We start from the raw sequence: 24268 nt of genomic DNA on the forward strand, positions 1-24268 counted from the left end.
TCTCCCCACCCTCCGCTAGAGGTTCTGATGCTTACATGTAATGAAACCAGGCTCGCCAATTCTCCCTGGGATTCGTCAGCGCTTGGAGAAGTTGGGGCGAGTGTGACCATGTGCTTTGCTGTCTGCACACTCTACTGGTCACATGGTGAGCTGCGCCCTCATTCTCCATAGGTAAAACTCGGCTCACTGCACGATCGAGGGGCCCACAGAAAACTGATTCTGCAAACAGCCCTATGTTGTGGGATGCTTTATTGACCCGTTGTTCCCTAACGCAAATAGCCAGTGGCTAAAATGACCAGCTATTACCATGCAGCCACACTGTCTTTAACAGAGCCCCACAGCTGTGTGGATACTGAGTAGCCTAGCCAGAGGAAAAACTGTCCCCCGTTTCCCTCCCTCAGGTAGGCGAGTTTGTGGTCACAGATTAGGTCCCAAGCATTAGGACACACATTTCAAAGAAAAGGACAAGACCAGAGTTCGAGCAAGTGGAAAGTTAACCAACTCTTTTATTCCCAAGCAGAGTGAAGCTGGCAATGGCACAGTGGTTGTGTATGTGTGTGCAAAAGTAAACAGGGGCCGTTTCTTCCCCGGTTAGGATCACAGTGAGATACTACTTCCCTGGCCCCACCTCATAAAGCAGGGATGTGGGGAGCCCAGAGCCCTCCTCATGTGCTGGACTACTACTCTCATCATCTCTGACCATTCACCATGCTGGCACGGCTGGAGATAGTTAAGAGCCCAGCGACATCTTGGGAGGCCACAGGGACCCCCGCGGCTTTAACAAAGGGTAGTGTTATCAAAAGTGAGTTGAAGGAAGAAGCAGAAGTGCCCTGCAGTATAAATCCTGGAGCTGTGCAGTCTTCAAGACCATTTAGAGGTCTGAAATAAGTGGTTGGACAGAGCCCCACAAGAGCGCTGGTTTTCCCCCAGTGCAGTTCCATAGCTATGGAAAGAGATGGAGAGCCTGTGAAGCACTATAGTCTCTTAAAGGGATGGTCTCCCTTCCTCCTCTTTCCTGCCCTTCTCCCAGGCAGCTTTAAATTGCCACTTCCCACACCAGCTGCCAATAGTGCTTCAGGCAGAGGAAAGAAGCCCCCAACAATAGGAAGTGAACCTGTTTGGCCTTCAGGGCTCCATTTATCACTCCACTTATGAATAGAAGAAAGGGAGAAATGCCACAGCAAGGGTTTCACCCTGAGTTGGGGTCCATGTCTACGCTGGCCTGGCGAACCATCCGCCGGGACCGGGAGCAGGGCAAGGAAGAACAGAGGGCAGTGCTTTCCTCAGGTTTGGATTCCTGAGGAGAAGGGGACCGGAGCTTGTCTGGTCCTTCGGGATCTGTGTGTCCCTCAAACTCCTTGGCCCGGCTCACCACCAGGGCAGCATCAGCCAGCTGAGCCACAGAGAGCCGGTGTTGTAAGGCGGGCCTGCGGCCAAATGGGACAGGGCCCTCCATGCGCTGGACAACTTTGCGCACCTTGCCTGGTGCCGGGTAGTATGAAAGCTGCTTGCAGACATGGCGACGTCCCCGGTGAGCCCTCCGCCCGTGTCGCCTGGCCCTGCGACCCTGAGCCTCCTCTTCCTCTGGCAGTGGCGCCTTTGCTGTAGAGTCTGTTCCTGACCCTGAATTCTCTTCATTTTGGGGAAATGGCTCAAAGGTCACAGTCTTCTTCTTTTCATCATGAAGAAATACCTGTTGGAGGAAGAAGAGGTAGATTGAATGAGGGCCAGCAATTACAAAGGGTTTTCCTTCATCCTGCCTCTACCATTCATCTTCGCATTAGCTGAGGTTTCAGATCCACTGATTTATGCATTGCCATTTTTGTTTCCCTTGTATGCCTTGAGGCTCCATTATAAGTTCCCTTAGTCTTTCCACTTGCCTCTCTCTGGAAGCATGCCCTTACATGACCCTCTTACCTCTTCCTCAGCAGCACACTCTGGTACAGAGATGTGGCGTTCTGGGCTGTCCATTTCACTGATGCTGCGCATGACAGCATAGAGATTGATGCGTTCCCGTCTGAGCGTGGCTGGCTTCTCTGGCACTCTCATCGTAGCCAGGTGTCTTCGCACTTCCTCAGCTCCAGAGTCATCCGATGCCCCAGGTTCTTCTGTGGCCTGAAGACTGAGCCTGGGACTATCAGGAGCGTCCAAAGGATGGTGAGGTTCTTCAGGAGGTTCCCGCAAAGGACGAAAGCAATACTGGGGGGTTGTCACTGGCTCCTCTGGTTCTTCTTCTGAGCTTAAAGTCTCATAGTATGGGCTTCCTGAAGGATCACTGCTGGCATCACTTATATCTGGAGAATCTTCTGAGTGGGCATCTCCTGCCTTTTGTTCCCATAGGCTGCTGTGTCGGCTGCGTAGTAACATGAGGTGAACAATGTAAGAGATTATTCAGCAAGGAATGCTAAATAAAGGGCCAAATAAAGAATGGACTTTGAATCCGGTCAGTTACAGTGAGAAGCATTAATTACACATATTAAAGATAATCACAATGTCTATTTAATTTTTGCTGCACTATTAGTGTGGGACAATTTTGCTATCAGTGCCTCCCTGTTTAAGATTAAATATTGTGTGCATAGCAATACGATGGTACCTCAGGTTACATACGCTTCAGGGTACAGACTCCACTAACCCAGAAATAATGCTTCAGGTTAAGAACTGTGCTTCAGGATGAGAACAGAAATCGTGCTCCGGCGGCACGGCAGCAGCGGGAGGCCCCATTAGCTAAAGTGGTGCTTCAGGTTAAGAACAGTTTCAGGTTAAGTACGGACCTCTGGAACAAATTAAGTACTTAACCCAAGGTACCACTGTACGAAACAGCCCCTTTTAACTGGAAGAAGTGCTTTGGAGTGAAAGTTGGAAATGGAGCAGTTGGCATGGATGCCGGATCTTTTCCTTGCCACTCTTTGGCACCCCCATCATTTTTTTCCACATGGAATATTTCCTAGAATCATAGAGTTGGAAGAAACCACAAGGGCCATTGAGTCCAACCACCTGTGATGCCTTTGCACACAGGTGCTTAGAATCCCAGGAAAGGGAGATCTTCTCTGATCCCAATAGCCCCACTGAAAGTAGATTTTCCAGTCTAAGAGGATCATCATGCTGTTGCATGTAACATGTAGTTCGGTCCTTGGACAATAACAACAAAGCCTTCTGCTGTGGCCTGATCAGGCTGGTCAGCTGCAGCTCCCATCAGTCTCCCTTGCCCTCCCCACATACATACACAGTGACCAGACCTGCACTCCCTCCCCTTGGATTTACCTTGCGTCCAGAATGCCCTGATAAAGCTCCAGCTGTCTCATGAATCCTGGATTGGGGTGGACAATTGGGCGTCGTTCCCGTACATGAGAAAGGGCCTGCTCAAGTGACCACCCATACTCCTTCATGGCATATGCAATCACTGTGGAGCCAGAGCGGCTCACGCCCATCTTGCAGTGCACCAACACCCGAGAGCCTTGTGCCCTGTGGGGAATGAATATTTGCTATAAGCAAGGCTACAACATCACTCAGGACAGTCAGGAAATTCAGCATCCAGTTGCTGTACTCTCAGCCAAGAGTAGGATACCCCAGCTTCTTGGCCTAACTCAACACTTGCCAAGGCACAGATTAGGTATATTATGCTAAGGCCACTGTGCTGTGATCATGATGAATCCAAGTGACTGACTATCCTTGCTGCTTGGAAAACATTATGGTTGTTCAACAGCCAGTGTGGTGTAGTGGTTAGAGTGGTGGGCTAGGACCTGGGAGACCAGGGTTTAAGTCCCCACTTGGCCAGGAAGCAAGCTCACTGTGGCCAGTCACCATCTCTTAGCCTAACCTACCTCACAGGGTCGTTGTGAAGATAAAGTGGGGGGAAAGGAAAACAGTATGTGCTACCCTGAGATCTTTGGAGGAAAGGTGATATATAAATGTAGTAATAAAAATAAATGAAGCAGAGATATAGCTAGGGCAAGGATGGGGAACTTTTGCCCCTCCGTATGGTGTTGAAGTCTTAACCCCCATCATTCATGGCCATTAGCCATGCTGATGGGAGTTGTAGTCCAACATCATGTAGAGTGGGGTCACAGTTTCCTGAATGCTGAGCTAAGGCAACAATGGGAATTTCCAGATATTGTTTCCAGCAGTGATGACTGTAGCTCTGAGCTATGAATCCTCCAATATGGGAGGAGATGGCTGGATTCAGCTGCTTGCTCTTCCAAATGAGTAACTGGCTGTGTCAAATCTGACAGAGATCAAAAGCTAGGAACTGATGGCATTGTACTTCTTAATGAAGCAGAGGGTGCATTGGGGCAACCCAGTCTGATGGGATCATCATCATGGGCTGTGCCAAATTCTCTCCTGCAAAATATTCTGGGGTGAAAGGAGAGAATGGGCTGACAGTCCTACCTGGTATCACAGGTCCTCTCAAACAACAGCTGACATTTCATTCAGGGAGGTGGGGGCTTTTTGTGACCTCCTCTTCCACCTCAGCCCTTGGATTCCCACTGAAAAGCCCATTTCTGTGCCTGCAATCCCATTGACTAGATGGGGACCATGTTGGTAAGCCAAGCTTGCAATCATGAGTGCTGCAGCTGAAATTGCAACTACCATTTTGGTGTCCACTACTCACCAGGCAGCTGAAATGAAGTTGTAGGTTTCCTTCCAGTGTGGCAGCAGCTGTGAGGTTTCCTCATCGTAGAGCCGGACATTCATGTACGTAAAGTGCTCTGGGAAGAAGTTGTCGATCTCACGGGTGACATTAAGGATGTGGCTGACCCTGTAAGGCAAGGCAAGGAGTAATCAACAGAGAATGTGAGCAGCTTTTTTTCACCATGTTTTTATCATGGCCTCAACTAACTAAACCATGTCCCATTTCCTAAACATCCCCCACTGCAGTTGCTCAGTATCTCAGAGTCGGGTTGGAATGCATAGTAGAAATCCCTTCTGACTAGAAGGCAAGTTTACACGGAGAGGTGTGGCAAATGGTCATCTCAGTGTCCAAGGAATCCAGATCAGATGAAGTTCCCAAAGGTACTAGTCTTGTTCTCCGAGCAGCATCTTTTGGTGACATACCTGTTCCTCTGAAGCTCCTCAAAGTTGGCTGCATTCCATTCAGAGCCCTGGGACAAAAAGGAACAACACCATGCACAGAGCTCAGTCCCAGGTGAGTGCAAATAGTTCACAAACATTCAGCCATCCTGCAATTGCTCATTAAATACTCAAAACCGAACACATTTAGCCAAATCATGTGGTAGAGTCCCTCCTAGCTTACACCATTGCAGACTGGGCAGGTGAAGGAACTGAGGTTTTGAATATGCACCCAACAGAAAAATTTCCAGCATGTAGAAAGATAGCAGAGAGTCATCTTCCTGATCAAGTGCTTGGTTGTGATTTTTATGTGAGGGAGTAACCGTGAACCGCCCTGAGACCTACAGGTATAGGGCGGTATACTAATTTAATAGCGCCTGTCCAGTTTCTTAGGTCAGCTTCCAAGGCTGTTCTGTACGTTCCACCACCTGTTGAGGCTAGACTGATGGCCACCAAAGATGGAGCCTTTTCAGTGCAAACCATCCATTTAGGATTGCAGCCTTAGCTGCTTGCTGTGATTTTCAACTTTGTATGAAGTAAAGAATATAAATCTGCTGCCCCATGCTATCTCTCAAGAAGGCCCTGTAGGTAGTAAAAGGGAGAGGCTTTACAGGGGGCTTTGCTTCCTCTTATGATGGAAGGGAAGGCAAAGCCTGGAGGCCTCAAAATAATGGCAAGACTTCCATCTTCCTGCCATTCCAGGAAAGAATTTTGAGGACTCTTAGGTTGAGAGGAGGGACTGCCATTTTTAGGGGCTTGGAGCTCCAGTCTGCTGGCATCATGGATCCCTTTCCTGTACTTCCTCACCAAGTAGAGATAGTCAAAAATCCTGGAGGGCCGATCCATCTGAGCCATAATGAGAAGCATTTCATTGTCAATAAACTCCTTATAGTCGTTCAGGCTCCGACCGGCTCTCCGCTCCAGTTCTGTACGGATCTGCAGGAAGAGAGGGAGGGAGCTTGTGAGTGCCTGTGGTCCCTTTTGAGCCTGGCTGCTTTTTAATGACATGCCCATTCCCTGTCCCTCACCCATCACTCCAACCCCTATACATAACCCTGCTTTCCCACATTCCCTTCCCAGTCCGTTTTACTTATCTTGCTCCCATACCCTCTCTCTCTCACACACCCCCCCCCTCACACAGTCTCCATTCTCTCTCCCCCGCCCCCTCCTCCCTCACCCCCTTGGCCCAACATCCCACCTCCTTGGAGGTGATGTTCTCCAGGTCAGTGGTGGCCATCACCTCACGCAGCTTGGCCCGGATCATCCGCTCTGTCATCTCCTGTGCTGTCGGCCTGAGGCACAGAGACGGAGGGTCGGCAAAGCTCTTGGCTCGCCAGACTCTGCCCCAGACACCATGGCACGCCTAGAGAATCCCTCCCCCATTGGCAGTAGGGTTACAAATCTTGACACCATGCCAAAGCTTTGCATTTCCCTAGATAGATTTACGCATTTGTAAATGTGCTCGTTCATTTATTGCATGTATATCCTGAGCTTCCTCTGAGGGCCTTAAGGATTACTCCCCCCCCCCACCACCTCAATTTTATCCTCACAAGTTGCTGTGAGGTAGGTTAGGCTCTGACTGACCCAATAACACCACGTGAACTCAATGGCTGGGTAAGAATGTTAACCTGGGTCTCTCTCAAGTACTAGTTTGGTACCCAAACCACTCCACTCCACTCCAGTGCACCACAAAAAGTGATGCTACGTGACCTGAACTGGGGGTGGGCTTCTGCTCTGATCTGTGTCTCTGATCAGCATCTCCCTCCCTCCCTCCCTCATTATTACAAAAAAACAAAAACAAGGACCCTTCCCTTTCATGACCTGCAGAAGAACTTTCTGCACAGTAGTCCCTAAAACTGGCTAGCAGGGCCACCTGAAATGTCTGTGCTTTGGACTACTGCATGGTATCGAGTTCCACCTTGGAACCACTGCAGCTCTGCTGACTAGATCATTCACAGCCTATAACCAGCCCTAGGAGGGGAAGGGCCATCACTGACTGGTCAGAGAAGGCTGCAGGAGAAGTGGGCCGCACAGATTCCAAGTCGGACATGGCTAGCCATTCATTAATGCAGCTCTGCTCCGAGTTCACAGCCTTCTGATACCACTCGGTCCAGCTCAACGCACTGCCTCCTGGGAAATGGTTGTTGCAGACGGCTTCGCTGCATGCCTTGTGCAGCACTTGCAGCGCTGACCTGAGAGCAGAGATGACAATCAGACATCAGAGATGCGCTAAAAAAATCCTCTGAAGGCTACCACTGCCATCAGAGAAATGCACATCTCTCTTCCCTTTTTCCTCCATTATGCCCCTCTCCCAGCCTACCAAAAGCAATAGTGGCAACTATATCCTTGTTCCCCACATTCGTCCTTTCCCACACATGTCATTGCGCTTTTCACCCTACCTGACAGCCTTGCTTACCACATGGTCTGGACTGAAATGGGCTTAAAGATACGGGTCTGCCCCCCAGACGTCACACTGAAGCCCCTGGGGAAAGAGAAGGAGAGAACAGTGTCACAAATAACTTGGGAGTGCTCCACCTGAGATGCAGATATACGGAAAGAGGCAAATAAAAATGCAGTACGTGGCACAGTTGTGAAACTAGTTTGAGATCTTCCATGGTGCCAGGTTCCATTTGTAAGCAAAAAAGAGAATCTGATCCTTTTCTGCTCTTGAGATCTAAAAGTCAGGATAGTGTTGCTTCTTGCCTTGTGCAATGGCAACAACTTTAATCTACGCATTCTAGAAAGGATGGCGCCAGCTGAAGTCAATATTTTAGGTATGCTTCTTCTGCACTTCTTAATCCTTCTAAAAATCTCAGCCTTAGTAAATAAATTATTCTTCTCTCATTCTAACCATAAAGTTTTCTGCAGGGGACAAGTTAAATATGGAAAATTCTAACAACTCTACTGAGACCAGGCCAGTTGTCAGGCCCCACTGAGTTTAGTCTGTGATTACTTTTCCTCAGGAGGGGGCGGGGAGCCAGAAAAGTAAGTTGCAAAGCAGTATCTGTGTAACTCTGGAAGTTAAACAGACAGTTGTATTTTATGTGCGGTATTATGACGAGGCCTGTATTGTGGGTTTGCCCCTCAGCTGTTGGAATGCTCCTGTGACTTTCCTGACTATGCAGTGTAAACTAGCCTGGAGTTTTCAGGGAGCTATTGATTTCCCTTCTGGACAAGGAAACCTGAAAGTCTGATTGCTTGCAGTTGTGGTTTAGTGGCTGACCAGTGTCCTGTTTGAGGAGTTCTGATTTTTTTGAAATGGCAAATGCACTGAAGGGTGGCAAAGTGTCTGCTTTTCATTTATCTATTTTTTCTTTTGAAGGTACAATTTGGATTTATGTATTTTTTTTGCCTGAACCCCCAAAATACATTGGGTTGGCCCTGAACCCTAGTTAGCCCTCCATCATCATCATCATTTAGTTATAGGTAGGTAGCCATGTTGATCTGTCGTAGTGGAAACAAAATAAAAAAAATCCTTCCAGTAGCACCTTACAGACCAACTAAGTTTGTTATTGGTATGAGCTTTCATGTGCATGCACACTTCTGCAGATACACTCAATGTATCTGAAGGTGCTACTGGTCTCTAAGGTGCTACTGGAAGGATTTTTAAAATTTTGTTATCATCATAATCATCATCATCATAATTTATTTATGCCCCTCCCATCCGGCTGGGTTTCCCCAGCCAATCTGGGCAGCTCCCATCAGATTAAAAACAGAATAAAACATCAAACATTAAAAACTTCCCTAAACACAGCTAATTAAGGCCCAGAAGTCCATCTCTTTGCTCTTTTATCCCAAAATATGGCCACTCAAGGCCTTTGTGCCTCAAGCTCAACCACCTTCAACTGCCTGAAGCTCTCCTGCTAACTCAGATGACTCTGCCTTTTACCCCCTTTTGCCCCTTATGCCTAGAACTGTTCTCCAGGAAACCTGTGTGAAGTAGACCTTCTTGGATTTCCTTCAAAACATACCTTTCCTGTGAAAAGTTTGGCATGAACACACATACCCTAGTCCTCTTCCATCATGGAACTAAACACAAGAATGACTCACTGAAATAAAGCTGTGCACATCAGTGGTGCTACATGGCTATTATTAACAACAACAACAACCATAAGATGAGACACAGCATGGGGCAGGCTCTCAAGGAGACTTTTTAAGAAAGAGAGACCATGTAAAAAAAGAATGGTTGGTTTCCATTTAATACTGGAGGGAGAGACAGCAAAAAACACAAACTCTCCCGTAGCTATTCAGGACGTAAGTGGTTTGTAGTCTGTGGAGACCATTTTCAAGTCAGATGAGAGAGCAGGCAGTGTTGGTGAAACTGGGCGAGGAGAAAAATAAACACACACCAAAAAAGTGGCCTCTCACTATCTCAGTCTGTTTGAGTATCCTAGTTTGTTTGCAAAGCACAGAGCTTATATGAGGATTACTATTACATGGAGCATTGTGGGTGCCTGGTGGGGTTAGGTCTGTCTCTTACCCATCGCCATCAAGGAAGACCTGAGTGTCACTCCAAAGCGGAAGCACCATCCCCAGCGTGCAGGCAGCCGAGCTGGGAGGCAAAGAGAGAAGAGATCAGGTAGCTACTGAAGGAGTTATTATAGTCCATGGGTAGGCAAACTAAGGCCCAGGGGCTGGATCCGGCCCAATCGCCTTCTCAATCCGGCCCGCAGATGGTCCAGGAATCAGTGTGTTTTTACCTGAGTAGAATGTGTGCTTTTATTTAAAATGCATCTCTGGGTTATTTGTGGGGCATAGGAATTCGTTCACCCCCCCTCCAATATAGTCCAGCCCCCCACAAGGTGTGAGAGACAGTGGACTGGTCCCCCCCGCTGAAAAAGTTTGCTGACCCCTGTTATAGTCCCTGTGCTTGTCCTACAAACGTACCCCATCTGCACTCGCCTCTTAACTTGCTTTTTCAATAGCTTGATCAGCATTGTAAAAATCACTGATAGCAAAGCCAAGCAAGCATTCCAGAGCTGTGACAGAGGTGCTTGGCGAACTGCATAGCTATCTTCCATTCAGCTCCTTGATTTGGACATCTTCCTGCAGCATGCTCGAGTGCCTGTGCCCTTACTGAATACATAAACAAAGGTTCTTCTGGAGCACAGATACTGGGAATGGGGTGGAGAGGAAAGACTGGGTGAAGGGTTGCCAAACCAGTTCGACCAGGGAGTAAAATACATTAAGGAGTTTAGATACACACACAGCGAAGGACAGAAAGAAAGCACTCTGAAGCAAAGATGCTTTCGATAAGGGTTTTGAACAAACATCATGCAGAGAGAAAAGGGGTTGTGTTCTTCCAAGTGCATTTTCTTGGAAGCATGCCCTATTAATTTCAACGGTACTTGCCTTCGGCTAATGGTAATTTGGAACACAACCTTGGTTATTGAAGCAGAGAATGTTGCCTGTTCCCTATGCATGTTTGTTCAGAAGTAAGATCCACCGCATTCAATGGGACTTACTTTCAAGGAAGTAGTATGCATCAGCCTGTAGTCTAAGAGACTTTCAGCACAATCCTAGTCATGTCTACTCAGAACAAAAGTCCTATATAATTAAATGGGGCTTATTCTCAGGCAAGTGGGTCAAGGATAGAACCTTATTGGGTATCTCATTTTGGTCCAAGCCTTGATGAAAGACATCATGCAGAAGATACAAGGCAGGACAGTATAGACAGCTGGAAGCCTGGGCCCCACCCCTTCTGCATCTTCGTGCTCCTTCCCTTGTCTTCTCACCCTTCTTCAGGGAAGTCAACTCCCAGCAGCACCATCTCACTCTTGCTCTCCACCTCTGCTGCTGACACAACCAGCAAGTACCGGATCCGGTGAGCTCGAGCCGACTCCAGCCTCACAGCCTGGAGGAGGGAAACAAACATACAGTCCTTGCAAGACTGTCCTTGTGTGTGTCACCTCCACACATATGACAGTAAGATTCCACCATAACTGTTGGTGGTGCATTTGGCAGATCCAGGGATAGTTCTTTGTTTAGCACCACCAGCAACTTCTGAAAAAAATTCCATGATTCCTGAGACCAGTGTCATAGCTAAGTACCATATTGTTCCTTGTGTGGAAATAACATAAGATAGCAACTTGGGATAATCCAAGTAGGACTAAGACAGAGTGCCCCTTGTTCCTTGTCAGTAGCCATTTGTGCACTTTTCAGTACGAGGGGGGAAAGGGTTTTGAGGAGAAACTCCATTTACATTTATCCAGAAATAAGTGCATCACATTTTCATCTCTGAGCCCAAGAGCCCTGGCACTGAGGTTCTCAAAGCTATTAAATCATCCATTGAAAATCATATTATACAAGGCTTTTAGCACAAAATCATTAGGAAATAGAAGGGAAGTTTCAGAAAAAGGCCCCCCCACCCCTGGATTAAGTGAATGCATTTTGGCATTGCGTGGTAGGATCAGAGGGAAGAGCCTCTGGACCTAAGTGTTATGGGAGTGTTTTTCATATTTTTCTTTCCACATTTTTACTTTCCACATTGGCAAATGCCATAGATCTTCAGTAGTTTTGCCAAGGGGTTTGGGGCATGTTCTAGGAAGACACACACAGAGAGGGGGCAGGGAGTGTTATTGTGGACCACTAGACAAGCATATGAGACCTCAGTATTGACTTGCCTGAACTGAGATTATACTGGACAGATGCATGTTTATTTATTTAATTCTCTATTTTCCACACTGCAAGGGAAGATCCGCAGTGGGGAGCAAGCTATCTTTTAGGGCAGCTTGTCTGCTGCTACTGAACTTCCGAATGAGCCACGTCTGCTAAGCTCCTGAGAACATCAGCAGCTACCAAAAAGCAGCATGAGAACCGCTGCCTTCAGGAACTGCCCCAGGTACTTGGAGGCTGTTGTGACTCACTCTCTAGAAAAGAAAGAAAACCCAGCACATGCTACTTTGGAAATCTCCCAGCAGAGTCCCCAAAGCCAAAGCCGGGATCAGACTCGGCAGAGACGCCAGCTCTGGCTGTCTGCCCAAGAGAGCAAAAGCCCCGCAGGCCATAAATGGGGAAGTGGCTGCAGCTCCCGGCTGAATGTCTGCCTGAAAACCACATTCCTCAAGGAGAGGAATCCCTCGCCGCCCTGCTCTGAGCCTCCACAAGCGGGGACAATGAGGCTCTCAGAAGCCAGGCCTCTCCAGCACAGAGTTTTGCAGCAGGAAGGCAAAGCGGAATCAGATTATCACAGGACTCCCAGGCAAGAGGCAACACAGATTCTAGAATCGTGCTAAGAGGAGGAGAAAGGTGAAGATCAAGGTCAAGAGGAAGGAGTTAATAGTCGGGTGTCCACTCCACAGACCAGCTGAACTAGCCTGGGAAGCAATCTGGGTCACTAAGGCGTTCTCACTGAGGCAGTAAACTTGTGCCCTTTCAGGTGCGATCCCACGATGGAAGGATTCAGTCATGTGAATCCCACCCACAGCCTGAAGCGATACTGTCTAGACACAGGTTTACTGCCTCTTAGAACTAGGCCGGAGCCTGAGGGCACACACCTCCCTTTTCTGAAATATTGTGTTTGCAGAAAATAGCCCTCTTTCATTTCAGAACAGTTGTCTCTTGTGGCACGGCTTGCCCAACTAGGCCTGTAGGACAGCAGCAAGGCACACTGGGTACAGCTGGTGGCTCTGGACAGGAGGGCAGGAAAGCACTTGTGCCATTAAGGAAAGGAATCCCACTAACATACATTTAAAGCACAGCTATACCATCTTAATAGTCACAACTTCCCATGGGAGCTGCAATAAATAAAACAAACACTCTGTGGTGATGAGGATGTTATTGTATTTGTTTGTTACTGTGCTATGTATTTTTGTGTTTTTATATTGTAAATCACTCTGTGATCCTCGGCTGGAGGGTGGTATAGAAGCTTAATAAGTAATAAACAAATAGTTTACTAATCACAGACCTATAGTAAACAGCACCAACCTCTTTGGGGTGGGTGAAGCAATGTGCTTTAATTGTAATCTGTGGGTGTTACTACAGAAGGTCAAGATAAGATCATTTGATGAACAGAATGAACCTTAAACTGGCCTGGCTTGGCAGCAGAAACCTGGAATATTTTTTGTTCCAATAGTAAGCAATGCTGAGCCAGGCAGAGAAGGGAATTTGCCCTGAGTGTTGGGCCTTGGCAGGGTTGAGTGGGTGGAAATGGAGACCGTGCTGATTCCAGAACAGGAGGAGGGAAAAGGGCAAAGGCCCGGCCCCAAGCAAACTCTTTTACAAGGCAGTCAAAAACACTGAACTCCATAACCGCCTGCCCCAGACTCTTTATCCGAAGAGGCACATTTTGTGGTCAGGCCAATTGCTTTCCTGTCTCTTGTCATCTGCACTCTGCCGTATCTCCCTGCCCTCACAGTCTCACCAGCCGGATGCTGTCTTCTGGCCGCATTAACCCCACCATTTGCTGTAAGTGCTGCTCCTGTTGTTCAGCTGCGGCATTCTCACTCTTAGGCTTGTGGTCCAGGGGGGTGGCTGGGCCTTCCTGCACAGACTCCAGCTTTTCTTCTTCCTGCAGGAGCAAAGCAGCTCCTTTGACCATGACGAAGCTGTGGCTGAAAAGGGAAAGAAATGGAGATAGGTAGAAAAACCCTCTTGCTCCAGAAGGAGAGCTTGCCCCATTAAATCCTTCCTCTTTCCAAGGGGGAATGTAAGAAGCTGCCTTACCCTGACAATGATCCATTGAATTGAGCATTTTTTACACTGTTCAGCAGCAGCAGCTCTCTAGAGTTTCAGGCTGGGAATCTCTCCCAGTCCTACCTGGAGACGCCTTGGACTGAACCCGAGACCTTCTGTAATAAAGGAGGTGCTGTTCCACTGAACTACGGCCCTTCCCCATGAACGCTTGGGAGCAATTTGCAATTACAGAACAGTCACAAAATCTGAAGTAGTCCAAGAGAGGCAGGCCTAGCCATCAAGGCAAACTAGGTAGGTTGTGCTATCTAGAAGCCTTAAGGCCTATTAAATGTATACAGAGGTGGCAGAATATTGGAAAATCACATCAGATTTTAAAATAAAATGTTGAAAAACGTTGACTCTAAGGAATAGATAACCAATATTAGCTATACTCAGCTGGAATACAAGCAAGCATTTTAGAAATTGCAACCTTTTTAAAAAAATGTCAACATTGATTTATTACCTACTTAAAAAAACCCACACAAAGTATAAGGCATTCCCCCAAAGAGTGCCCTTAGCCTTTTCAAAATATTTTGTTAAAACTATTTGCCAAATCTCCGCTTTTCTCACACTTTTTAAACAGAGATGTGTGCTCTAAAAATGACTGCCAACCCATGACTAATTAGACAAAAAGGCTATAATACTCCCTACATGCTACACACTATTGTGTTTAACAGTGCTCCCATCATTTTTCAAAAAAGCAGAGATTATCTAGGGGAAGCGATTTAGAGTGGAGGAGAAGTAGGGGAAGTGGGCAGTAGCTGTCCCCCCAGCCATTATTTCTCTGTTCACCTCACCCCCCTGCCCCACCTGTAGAGTTCAAAGGTGTTTGAAAAGATGGCAAGTTCTGTTACAGAGGACAAGGGAATTAGATCCTTCCAGTTCACCAGAATTAGAGATCTTTCCAGTATACTGTACATTTATATTTAATGCACAGTATCCTCCCATGTATTCGTTTGGTGCACATTTTCCATTGCAAGATAATTTATCCTATTCCCCACTCTTCTTTGCAAGGTCTTTTCCCTCTGTTCAGAGCAACAAACATGCAGTTGTTATGCTTTTGCTGCACACAATCTTGTCTCAAGATTGCACTTCTCTTGTGAAAATGTAATTCTTCCCTCCAATGCAATTGGGACTGCGGTGTACAATTTGGTTTTGCAAATGTCATGGGATATTAATGAGGAACACAACTCTCTCCTCCTCCTCACCATCAAACACCCACATCAGTTGGTTGCTGTGACTCAGGCATTGATAACCTTGAGTTTGGATTACTGCAATGTGTTTTATGTGGGGCTGCCCTTAGCTTGCCCTGCAAGCTGCAACTGGTGCAAAATGCAGCAATTAGACAACTCACCGGGGTGCCTTACCACATGCATATTACACCACTCCTACAGGAGCTCCATTAGCTGCCATTTAGCTACTGACCCAGGTTTAAGGTTTTGCTTTTGACCTATACTGCCTTAACAGTTTGGGACCGATTACCTGAAGGCTCCCTTTCTCCTTCTTGCTCATTACAATCAGCTATGGCACACTTTTTATGTGTGTTTGGCAGTAACCAAGAAGAGTCTTCTCTGTGCAGGCACCCTCTCTCCCTTCAGCTTAAAAAGGCACCAGAATATGCTCCTAAATGTTTGCTAATTTTTGATTCCAGAGTATGGTATCACGATTTAAATTTACTCTGCGTCACTGTTGTCTTTTTAACCTGCAGCTTTTTTAATGGTTTAATTTGTTATGATATCTTTTGTAGTACGCCACTTTGGATGCTTCATGAAAAACAGGGCAAAAATAAATCAACTATTTTTTCCTGTTTGAACTCCTACACTATATTTTTCTAGTCCAGGGGCTGTTGGTGCAGCACTAGTTGTTTTTTTAAAGTTAGAAGAAGAAGCAATGCTCCACCTTCCTGCACCGCCACAACCCACTGCACTGTTTTGGAATATTCTCTTCCTTCTGCATTTCTTCACGATGCAGCTCCAGCATTGGAACCATCTTTTGAAAAATAAGTTGCAAAGTGCAACTCCCCCCCACCTAATGCCTTAAGGGGGGTGGGATACTCTGGTGCTGGGTTCCTGCTACTGGGAGTAACACACTAAATCCAAAACATTTTTTTAATAAATTGTGTGAAAAAGCCCAGAAGCTGGTTTGGGAGGACCCTGGCCTTTTTGTTGGTATGTATGTGTGAAGGGACAGGATTACAAAGGCTAGCTCCTTACCGTCGCTGCAGCTGTCTCTTCCGAGGAACCTCTTCATCCTGCAAGGGAATTCCAGGTAGATCAGTCACTTCTGATCCAAAGCAAAGAAGAAGAAATCTCCTGCTCCAGATTAAACGATGTTCTAAGTTTCCACACATGTGGCACCAATCTCCTAGACACGGTCATTTCCACCAAGGGCTGTCCCAAGGCATTTTGCTTCCTGAGCCAAAGGGCCAAGATGCCGCTCCCCTTATTCCATATGCAGAGGCCAACCAGGCAGGCCCTTGAATATCACCTGAACAGTGGAGATGGGACAACATCCTCCCTTGGACCTGAGGGCAGCAGGCTGGTTTGGGAGCTGCAAGGCAGATCACATGGCACACTCAGCTCTACACTCTACTCCACTGAGTGCTCTACACTCCTCAGCAAATGCTGCCCAAAACAGCCATCTTATTCTGCCTAATGGTAGAGGTGGCCCTGCCACCTAGGTCTTCCAGAGGTAAGCAGGTCCACACAGAGCAGGGGGCCCTCAGAGGGCTTTTTTTCAGCCGGAACTCTCCGGAACTCAGTCCCAGCACCTCTCAGGTGGGCACCATTGCCATTCTAAGAGAATGAGGGAGGTGTTCATGGAGAGTTCCAGAACCTCTTTTTCTAGAAAAATGGCACTGACTCCTCAGAGGGCTAAGCTGGCTGGGGAAGTCTGCCAGACTAGCACTGTCATGCCTCCTAGCCAACTGGGGACTCCCACCCCAGGCCTCAGACAAGCTCTGCATGGGCCTGGGGATAAAACAGTTTGACCCAATTAAATCACTGAGGCTTTTACCTTGGTGGGACTTGGGAGTGATAGCAGGCTGCCTTTATTTTAAGTGATGAATAAGTTTATTTGTCTAGACCACAAAGCCATAACATACAGCAATGCACAAACATTGTAAATGCAGGCTGTGAAACCATAAAATAGTCTACCATTTATTATTAAAATCATCTACCTCATGCACAGCTGAAATGTTTTAAGCTCACGCTTGCCAACACAAAAGGCATACAAAGAACGCACTGCTGGTGAGCACAGGTTTAAGGGCTTTTCCACACTTGCCTTTCCTCTGGTCTTTTCCAGGGACAGTCAGTGCTTCAAAGGTACGTGTCCAAGGAACTTTTTTTTTTTTTGCTCCAGAGCTTTCCCTGCAAAACCCCGCTCTTTAGTATTCAGTCGGAGCACATGTCAATCTGCAGAAAACCAGAATTGACATTTGCTCTGATTTCAGAGGGAAAGCTCTGTGGCAAAAAAGAAACACACTTGAACACAGAGCTTTAAAGTGCAGACTTGTGCCTGGAAAGAGTGGGGCAAAAGGTAAGAGTGGAGAAGGCCGAAGTTCTGGCGGGCTACACCCATGGCTGGGGCAGGTGGCTGGCACCTTCCATAGCAACTTCAGAACGATTCCTTTATACCAGAAGAACCAAACCACCTCAAAATTGCATTTGCGCTGTTGGCTCTGCCATGGAATAACCCAGCATGACATAATGTTCCTGTTCCAAGCAGTCCCTTCTGTGCCACAAGCACAGAACTGTTATGCCACCTCTGATCCTGAACATCAACAGGACTTCCATACTGGGCTCTGTATTTTACAGGCCCCAACCGACAGCCTGACTTTGTGCATTGGTGTTTGTTTTGGATCATTTTTTATTATTTCAGAAGAGAGAAGGACCAAGTCTAAACACTGAAGCCTAAGGTCTTGGAAGCCTTGCTCAGCCTTCAGAAAACTGCAATTTCACAAGCAGGTTCCCAATTTATCTCAGCACCAAAAGGGTTAGAGATGTTCTCTTTTTATGGGGGGGAGTAAAAGAAAGAACCCCAAATGTCTCATCATGCTGCTAATCAAATACTAAGGTTGCATGCTACAATTAGACACAGGATGCAGAGATCATCCCCCTTCACAGAAGCTGGCTTGGTTCTCAACCTTATTTGAAAGAGATGTTGAAGTAGCTAGCCTTTCATTATGGGCCTACAAGTCAGGGCTGGATCTGGGACCTATGGGCAACAGATTCCAGAAGGGTGCCATTTTCCTACCTCCAATGTCTTGTCTTCATGTCATTAAAAAAAAACACTTCAGAACTGAACAGAAGGTCACCATATTGATTTTCACTTCTGGTGGAAAATCAGGGCTGGCTCTACAGTGAATATGGGATTCTGCCATAAAAGGGATGCTTTTATAAACCTGCTGGTTCTTGGCCTATATAAGAAGCTAGAACACTTGCTGAAGACAAAGGTGACCAATTAATAACAATCATAGAATTGTAGAGTTGGAAGGGACCCTGAAGATTAGTCGTCAGTATTATTATCCCTGCACTGTAGATGGTGGGGCTGAGGCCAAAAGAGAGTGGCTTCTCCAAAGCTACAAAACGAGTTCCCTGCTAAGGCAAGGGTCAAACCAAGGATTTTGCAGCTCAAGCTGTTAGCTACTACACTAATTATTAGCATTCTGCACCAAGGCTGGACATCTTATGTCCCACTAAGCTGAGTGTTCCCTGCGGACCACATCTATGGGCTGAGAGGTGCTCTCCGCCATGTTTTTTTGTAGGTCCATACCCCCTATAAGAAAGAAACTAGAAGATTTATCAAGCCTTGAGAGTTTCACAATCTGCGACTGGTGGTCTGTGTTTGCCCTGGTGGATCACAAGCTGTGCAGACCTGCACAATGTCACAGTTTCACAGCTGAGGGCTGGTGGGTGGGTGGGAGGGAATCCAGCTTGGAAATACACAGTGTGGTTCCATTTTAGGACACTGCTAGTCTCCCGTCTCCTTGGAATGGTTGCAAATATTTTCCTGGAGCGGCCTTGAATTCAGGCTCTTGCATAACCTTATCTATGTGATTCCCAGTCTGTTGGCAATTTCCTGTGACATTTTTAAGCATGGAAAAAAACACAAACCTTGTCCCTGCCACTTCCTAATTGCCAGCTCCTTGCACAATGTCTAATTACGCTTGAAATGCAATCAGCCCAGCAAACTGCCAAGCTTGGGGTGTGAGAACTCTGGCGCTAGGCACCCCAGTGGAAAGGAACACAGAAGTATTCCAGGGTTGGTGTTCAGGGGTGGGGAAATCTTGCTATTCAGAGGCTATTATGCAAGGGATATTTTTGCTGCCTTCCACGGGCCCCTGACGTTGCAATCTGCAAGGAACCGGCAGGAAGTGGCAAGTTGTGAAACTCCCTGACAAGTCACTTATTAATGCCCAGTTCTTCTGCACAGGATCCTGAGCTGTCAAGAGCTGATTAGAGGAAGAAAGGGGGAAGGAGTAAGGACTGGGGAAAGCAGATCTGTGGGGACCCAAGCAAGGAAAGGCAATTGACCACTGTGGCATGCGTTTGACAGGCTTCCTTACATGGAGAATTGAGAGAGAGAGTTGATCAGGGAGGGAAGGAATCCCACAACAAGGCACTCTGTGTGGGGCAGAGAGGCTCAGGCCAGAGGAGCTGAATGGGCATTTCACAGCTGGCCCCTGTTCTCTACAGCAGTCACAATGAGGAGGGACTGTGAAGCTCAAACATTCTGGCTTCATGCAGCCAGAACCCCTCTATATGAACCCCTCATTCCACTCACCCACCCACCCAGGAAGGCTATGAGTTGTGCAAGCACCCAGCCCAAGGAAGATGCTGGTAAATTGCCTCCACCATACCTTTCTGGGGATGCCACATACTCAAGATCATGCCTTTGTATGCCTCTCCCGCTCCATTAGGCAACCCAGAACTGTTTACAATAAGGTTACCAGATGTCCCCGTTTACCAGGGAAAGTCCCCAGATTTACAAATCAGTCCCCTGACAAAATCCACTGAATTTGACTGAAGTTGAAACTTGTCCCCGGATTCATTGAAAAAAATCTGGTAACCTTAGTTCTGTAGCCACAGCTACCAGCACAGAGGTAGTTGCTTCTGCTTGGACATTTTAATACTACTCCGTAAGAGGTGTTAACATAGGAAGCTGCCTTAGACCAAATTAGACCATTGGCCCACCAAGTTCAATATTATCTCTACATGGTCTGGCAGGGTGTCAGGCAGGGGACATTCCCAGTCCTGCCTGGAAACTCTGGGAATTGAACCTGCAGGCAAAGCAGATGCAGTCAGGCCCAAGGCCCATTTAATCCAGCATCCTGTTCTCAGAGTGGTCAAACCAGATGCCTGCAGAAAGCCTCCAAACGGGGCACGACAGCAACAGCAGCTGAGGCTTCCAGCAACTGGTATTCAGAAGGATGGAGGCAGAACATAGCCATCATGAGGATCTACAGGCCTTTCCCTACAAATGATGGCTTTAAAAGGGGGGGAACCCATCCTTTTGACACTCTGTGACTTACACTGAATGCAAGTATGACAGAACAGCTAAGTGGAGTTCGTGTTTCAGGTTGAGACTGGCCCACCTGGAGTGGCAAAGGTGGGAAACAGGAGTCCCTGCTGCAGCAGGTAAATAAATCCTACCTATAAGAGTGGAATACCGTCGTTTTCTTTCCCTATCCCACTGGTGCTACTGCTTCACCCCAGGGAGCTCCCTCTACTGGGAAGAAGAGGACTAGAGACACGGGGAAATCTCTTGCCTGATCTTTGGCGCTTGGGCCCCCTACTCTGCGCAATACCGCCCCCCACCCCGCGCAAGCCAGTCCTTCTTCCGACAGCGCCCCTGCAGGGAGGTGCGAGAGCAAACGGCCAGGTTCTTCGGGGCCAAAATGGTGCAAGGTGCAGTCGCTTGCACAGCTCAGCGTACAGCTTGCAATGGGAGAGAGAGGTGGCGAGAAAGGGGCACACGATGGCGCAGCCGTCGAAACAACACCCCCGCCAGCCCCAGAAAGGGGATGATGGATCGCAGCCGTGCCTCAAAGAAGAGCCGCTGCTGTGTGGGTCCCGTCGGGGGATGAGGGTGGGGTTCTCCTGGGGCGGCTTGAGGCTGGGCTAGAAGCGGCGTGCGAGCTCACCTTGCTGCCGGTGGGTGTCGAGTGGCCGCTCCCCGACGGGGAGCGACAGACGGTCACCAGCGCCATGCGCGGCTTGCTGCGCCCTTCCTCCGCTCCCAGCGCGCGGGGAGCCGACGGGGAAAGATCGTGCCACTCGGCGCCGCTGCCGCCGCTGCAGACAGCCTCCAGGGGGCGGGCGTGCCCAGCCTTCCGCGCACTCCCTGGGTCAGGCCAGGGTGGGACCTGCCGGCCGTAAACTTTCTTCTCCTGCTCTCAGCCGCCTTAACCAGGAAGCTCAAGGATGCTGCGCGGCGGAATCGCCCACGTCCTTGGCGGGAGGCTCTTAAAGGAACCAGCCCCAAGACGCGGCAGGGTTTTCCCCAGCCGGGAGCGGAGGTGGGAGGAGCGTCGGGCTGCTCTGGGCTCGCTTCCCCAAGCCGCAGTGGCACTCTACCATCACAGGGGCCAAGGCTCAGCCCCGGCACCTATTCTGAGTGCTGCTAGGCCTGCGTATGATGGGAAGCGGGGTAACAAGCGCCTCTGAGCAGAGGTGCCAACTTGAATGAAATATTGGGGGGGGGGGAGAGACAGGTAAGCCCGGACCCACATAATCGATCACATGACACGCACACTATTTGAATGGCAAAGCCCATCAACTTCTTTTTTGGGGGAGGGGGGCGCTCAAATATTTTATAAAGGGGGGCGGCGAAGGGACCACAGCGGCCCCTAGGAGTTGGCTCTTATGCTTCTGAGGATGTGCAGAGGTTGCTGCAGCTGCTGTGAGATTGCTGCTTCTTCTGCCTCGGGAGTGTTGGTGCAGCCGTGTGAAACGGAGGAGGCTCTCTTCCCGTTGTGGCCTGAACATTAGGGAGGGCGGCGGGCACCGTGTTTGTTTGTTTTCATGCATGCAGTTAAAATCTCAGCTAACACCAGAGTCGGAGCTTAAAATGGAAACCTAACGCTTTACCGCTGCTGCCAGCCCCCCCGCATATTACTACAGTGACTCAGCAGGTGGTCGAGCGAAAAGCCGAACGTCAGATGCTGGAGAAGCAGCACAGCGCCCCCCCCCCCCCCACATCAGGCACGACGGCCGCATGGAGCCCACTGCCACCCCCGCCGCATATCGGGATCCAAAAAGCAGCCTTCCTAATCCATAGCACAGCCTTGCAAACATCACCAGTTGCTGATACCGCCGGGCCAGGCTATCGAAGGTAAAAGTAAAATCTGTTCAGAACTCAGCAGTGCTGAAATTCTAAATGCTTCGGATATTGCGGAAGGCTGCCAGCAGACGACCTAGATAGACACCTAGCTCTTCCCCCTAAAAGCTCAAATTGCTAACCAGTTCTCATTGGAAGCATAGAATAGAATCATAGAATTGGAAGGGACCCTGAGGATCATCTAGTCCAACCCCCTGCAATGCAGGAATACGCAGATGTCCCATACAGGGATCGAACCTGCAACCTTGGCATTATCAGCACCAAACACTAACCAACTGAGCCATCTTGTAGCAGTTTTGATCCAAATCATTTCAAGCAATTAGCCCTTTGTAAGGGGAATGCTTTTTAAAAAATAATCAAGGAAATGATCATATATTTTAAAACATTAAAGTGCAAGTTGCATAGTGCACACTAGTTTCCACAGTTAAACCTCCAAGAACCATAGAATTGGAAGGGGCGACAAGGGTCATCTAGTCCAACCCCCTGCAATGCAGGAATCTTCTGCCCACACCCTTGAGATGAAGAGTCTCATGCTCTACCAACTGAGAATTTGTTAAGTGTAGAAGACATAGCAGGAACTGCAGCTAATTCCTGGGGCTTTTTGTTGTTGATGCTTAATGTAAGCTGCTTCGTGAACATAATGGAATTGTTTGCTTTGCATTTGATCTTTAAACACACAGAACCAATGAAAGGGCGGACAACCACTTCACTTTCCTACCTGCCCAAGACCCAGCAGGTGGAAAGGAGCGTGGGCAGGTGGGTCAGCGGTGTGAAAGGCAGCAGCATCTCTTGTTGCTGTGGAGCTTTTGAAAGGAGTACGCAGGATTTCCAGGTTCACTGCAGGCAGCCCTAATCTCGGCACACTCAGCCTACCCACCCCCTCAATTCCCCAAGCCAGCCCCAGGCACACAGCTACAATACAGCCTATATGATACAGTGCTGCAATTTGGACCCAAAATTACTGCAGGCCGTTATGAAGCTGTTTTATAGCAAATCGGGCTATTGGTACGTCTAGGTCAGTTGTATTGCTTGCACTCTCTGGCAGCACCTCCTTAAGGGTTTCAGATTGGGAAGCCGTTTCCCAGCCCCAGCTGGAGACACCAGGGGTTGAACCCTGGATCTTTGGTTGCAGAGCATGTGCTGCACTACCACTGAGTACAGCTCTTCCCCCAAAATGCAGCTGCTTAAGGCAGAGCAGCTCTCGGGAGCCCCTTGCACACCTTCCGAACTGGCAGGGGAGACTTGGCAACTGAAACCAGCCAAAGCAATTTTAACAGTACCATTGCCACCTACTCTGTTTAAGGTCCTATGAGACACTGTGCTATCACGTGGCAGCCATGGTTCTTCAGTGCACAATCATCGTGCCTGGCTTCCTAAATTGCACCATGCAGAAGATTGAGCGGGGGGGAGAGGAAGGGAGGGAGATAGAGACAAATTGCAGTTCTATGTATGCACACTAGATGGGGATATGCATTGTGTCAGGCAAGGCCAACAGGAATTTCTACAAAGCGCAGTGTATGTATATATTTGCACTTGGGCAGTCCAAAACTATGATGCTATGTTGGCTGAGCAGACATATAATTTCAGTGGCCCAGTGAACAAATCCATTGGTTTCTTTGAGGCAAGATGGAAGTTGTCGGTTTGATTAAAGTTAAGAAAGGACATGTAGCGACAAGGAGTGGCAGAGATGTGTTGACAAAGAGCAATGGGGAAGAGTATTGGTGCAAAATGATGCACATGGTCTAGATGGTGCAAGGGCTGTGTACTATTGGCAGGAAGGGAGGAAGCAAAGGTGGAGGGTAGAGGATTGCTAGACTCTGCCAAGAAACTAAGCTAGTTGTTGCTTTACTGTCACTGGGGCATTGGACTAACAGGGCAATGAGAGCAAAGGAGGTGTGTAGATTTCACTTAATGATTTAAACTGAACACTTTCTGAATATAGTTGTAAGAAAAAGGATGGTACTACTCTACGACTCCAAGATTGTATTATCCTCCCTCCCTCTCTCACCCCCCACCTGCCCTCTCTGCTATTGCTCCCACCAAATTGGGAATTAATAGCAACGTAGCCTGTTGAAGACCCTAAAGCAGCTTGTAAACCTTATCGTTTACCAAAATGGATACAGACTATCACCAACATATGGAGTCCCATTAGTGTATTGAGGGACCAAAGTTTGCTCACGATACTAAC

The 24268-nt window shown here is 48.1% G+C and overlaps 2 protein-coding genes across 2 annotated transcripts in view; both read right to left on the minus strand.

Moving 5' to 3' along the window:
* The window catches only part of MAX (MYC associated factor X), a 703696-nt gene that overhangs the window by 473438 nt on the left and 205990 nt on the right, over positions 1-24268 (minus strand). The gene's annotated exons all lie outside the window — the stretch shown is intronic.
* Positions 487-21209, minus strand: SSH3 (slingshot protein phosphatase 3). The gene is made up of 14 exons (XM_083443065.1): positions 20885-21209; positions 15954-15991; positions 13430-13619; positions 10803-10921; positions 9548-9619; positions 7484-7549; positions 7065-7259; positions 6266-6359; positions 5875-6003; positions 5053-5099; positions 4610-4756; positions 3262-3462; positions 1918-2353; positions 487-1693 (listed from the first exon to the last, which is right to left on the minus strand). The coding sequence occupies exons 1-14, from the start codon at positions 20948-20950 to the stop codon at positions 1190-1192; spliced, it is 2304 nt and encodes a 767-aa protein (XP_083299191.1). The 5' UTR covers positions 20951-21209; the 3' UTR covers positions 487-1189.

Source organism: Podarcis tiliguerta, assembly GCF_965153285.1.
Source record: "Podarcis tiliguerta genome assembly, chromosome: 1".
Lineage (NCBI taxonomy): Eukaryota > Metazoa > Chordata > Lepidosauria > Squamata > Lacertidae > Podarcis > Podarcis tiliguerta.

What these genes read in the sequence shown, in the direction of transcription:
- SSH3 (XM_083443065.1), bottom strand. Translation starts at nt 20,950, where the DNA reads ATGGCGCTGGTGACCGTCTGTCGCTCCCCGTCGGGGAGCGGCCACTCG. An exon ending in CAGAAGACAGCATCCGGCTG is followed by an intron (nt 10,922 to 13,429) that starts GTGAGACTGTGA and finishes TCCCTCCTCCAG; the next exon opens with GCTGTGAGGCTGGAGTCGGC. An exon ending in GTTGACTTCCCTGAAGAAGG is followed by an intron (nt 9,620 to 10,802) that starts GTGAGAAGACAA and finishes TTTGCCTCCCAG; the next exon opens with CTCGGCTGCCTGCACGCTGG.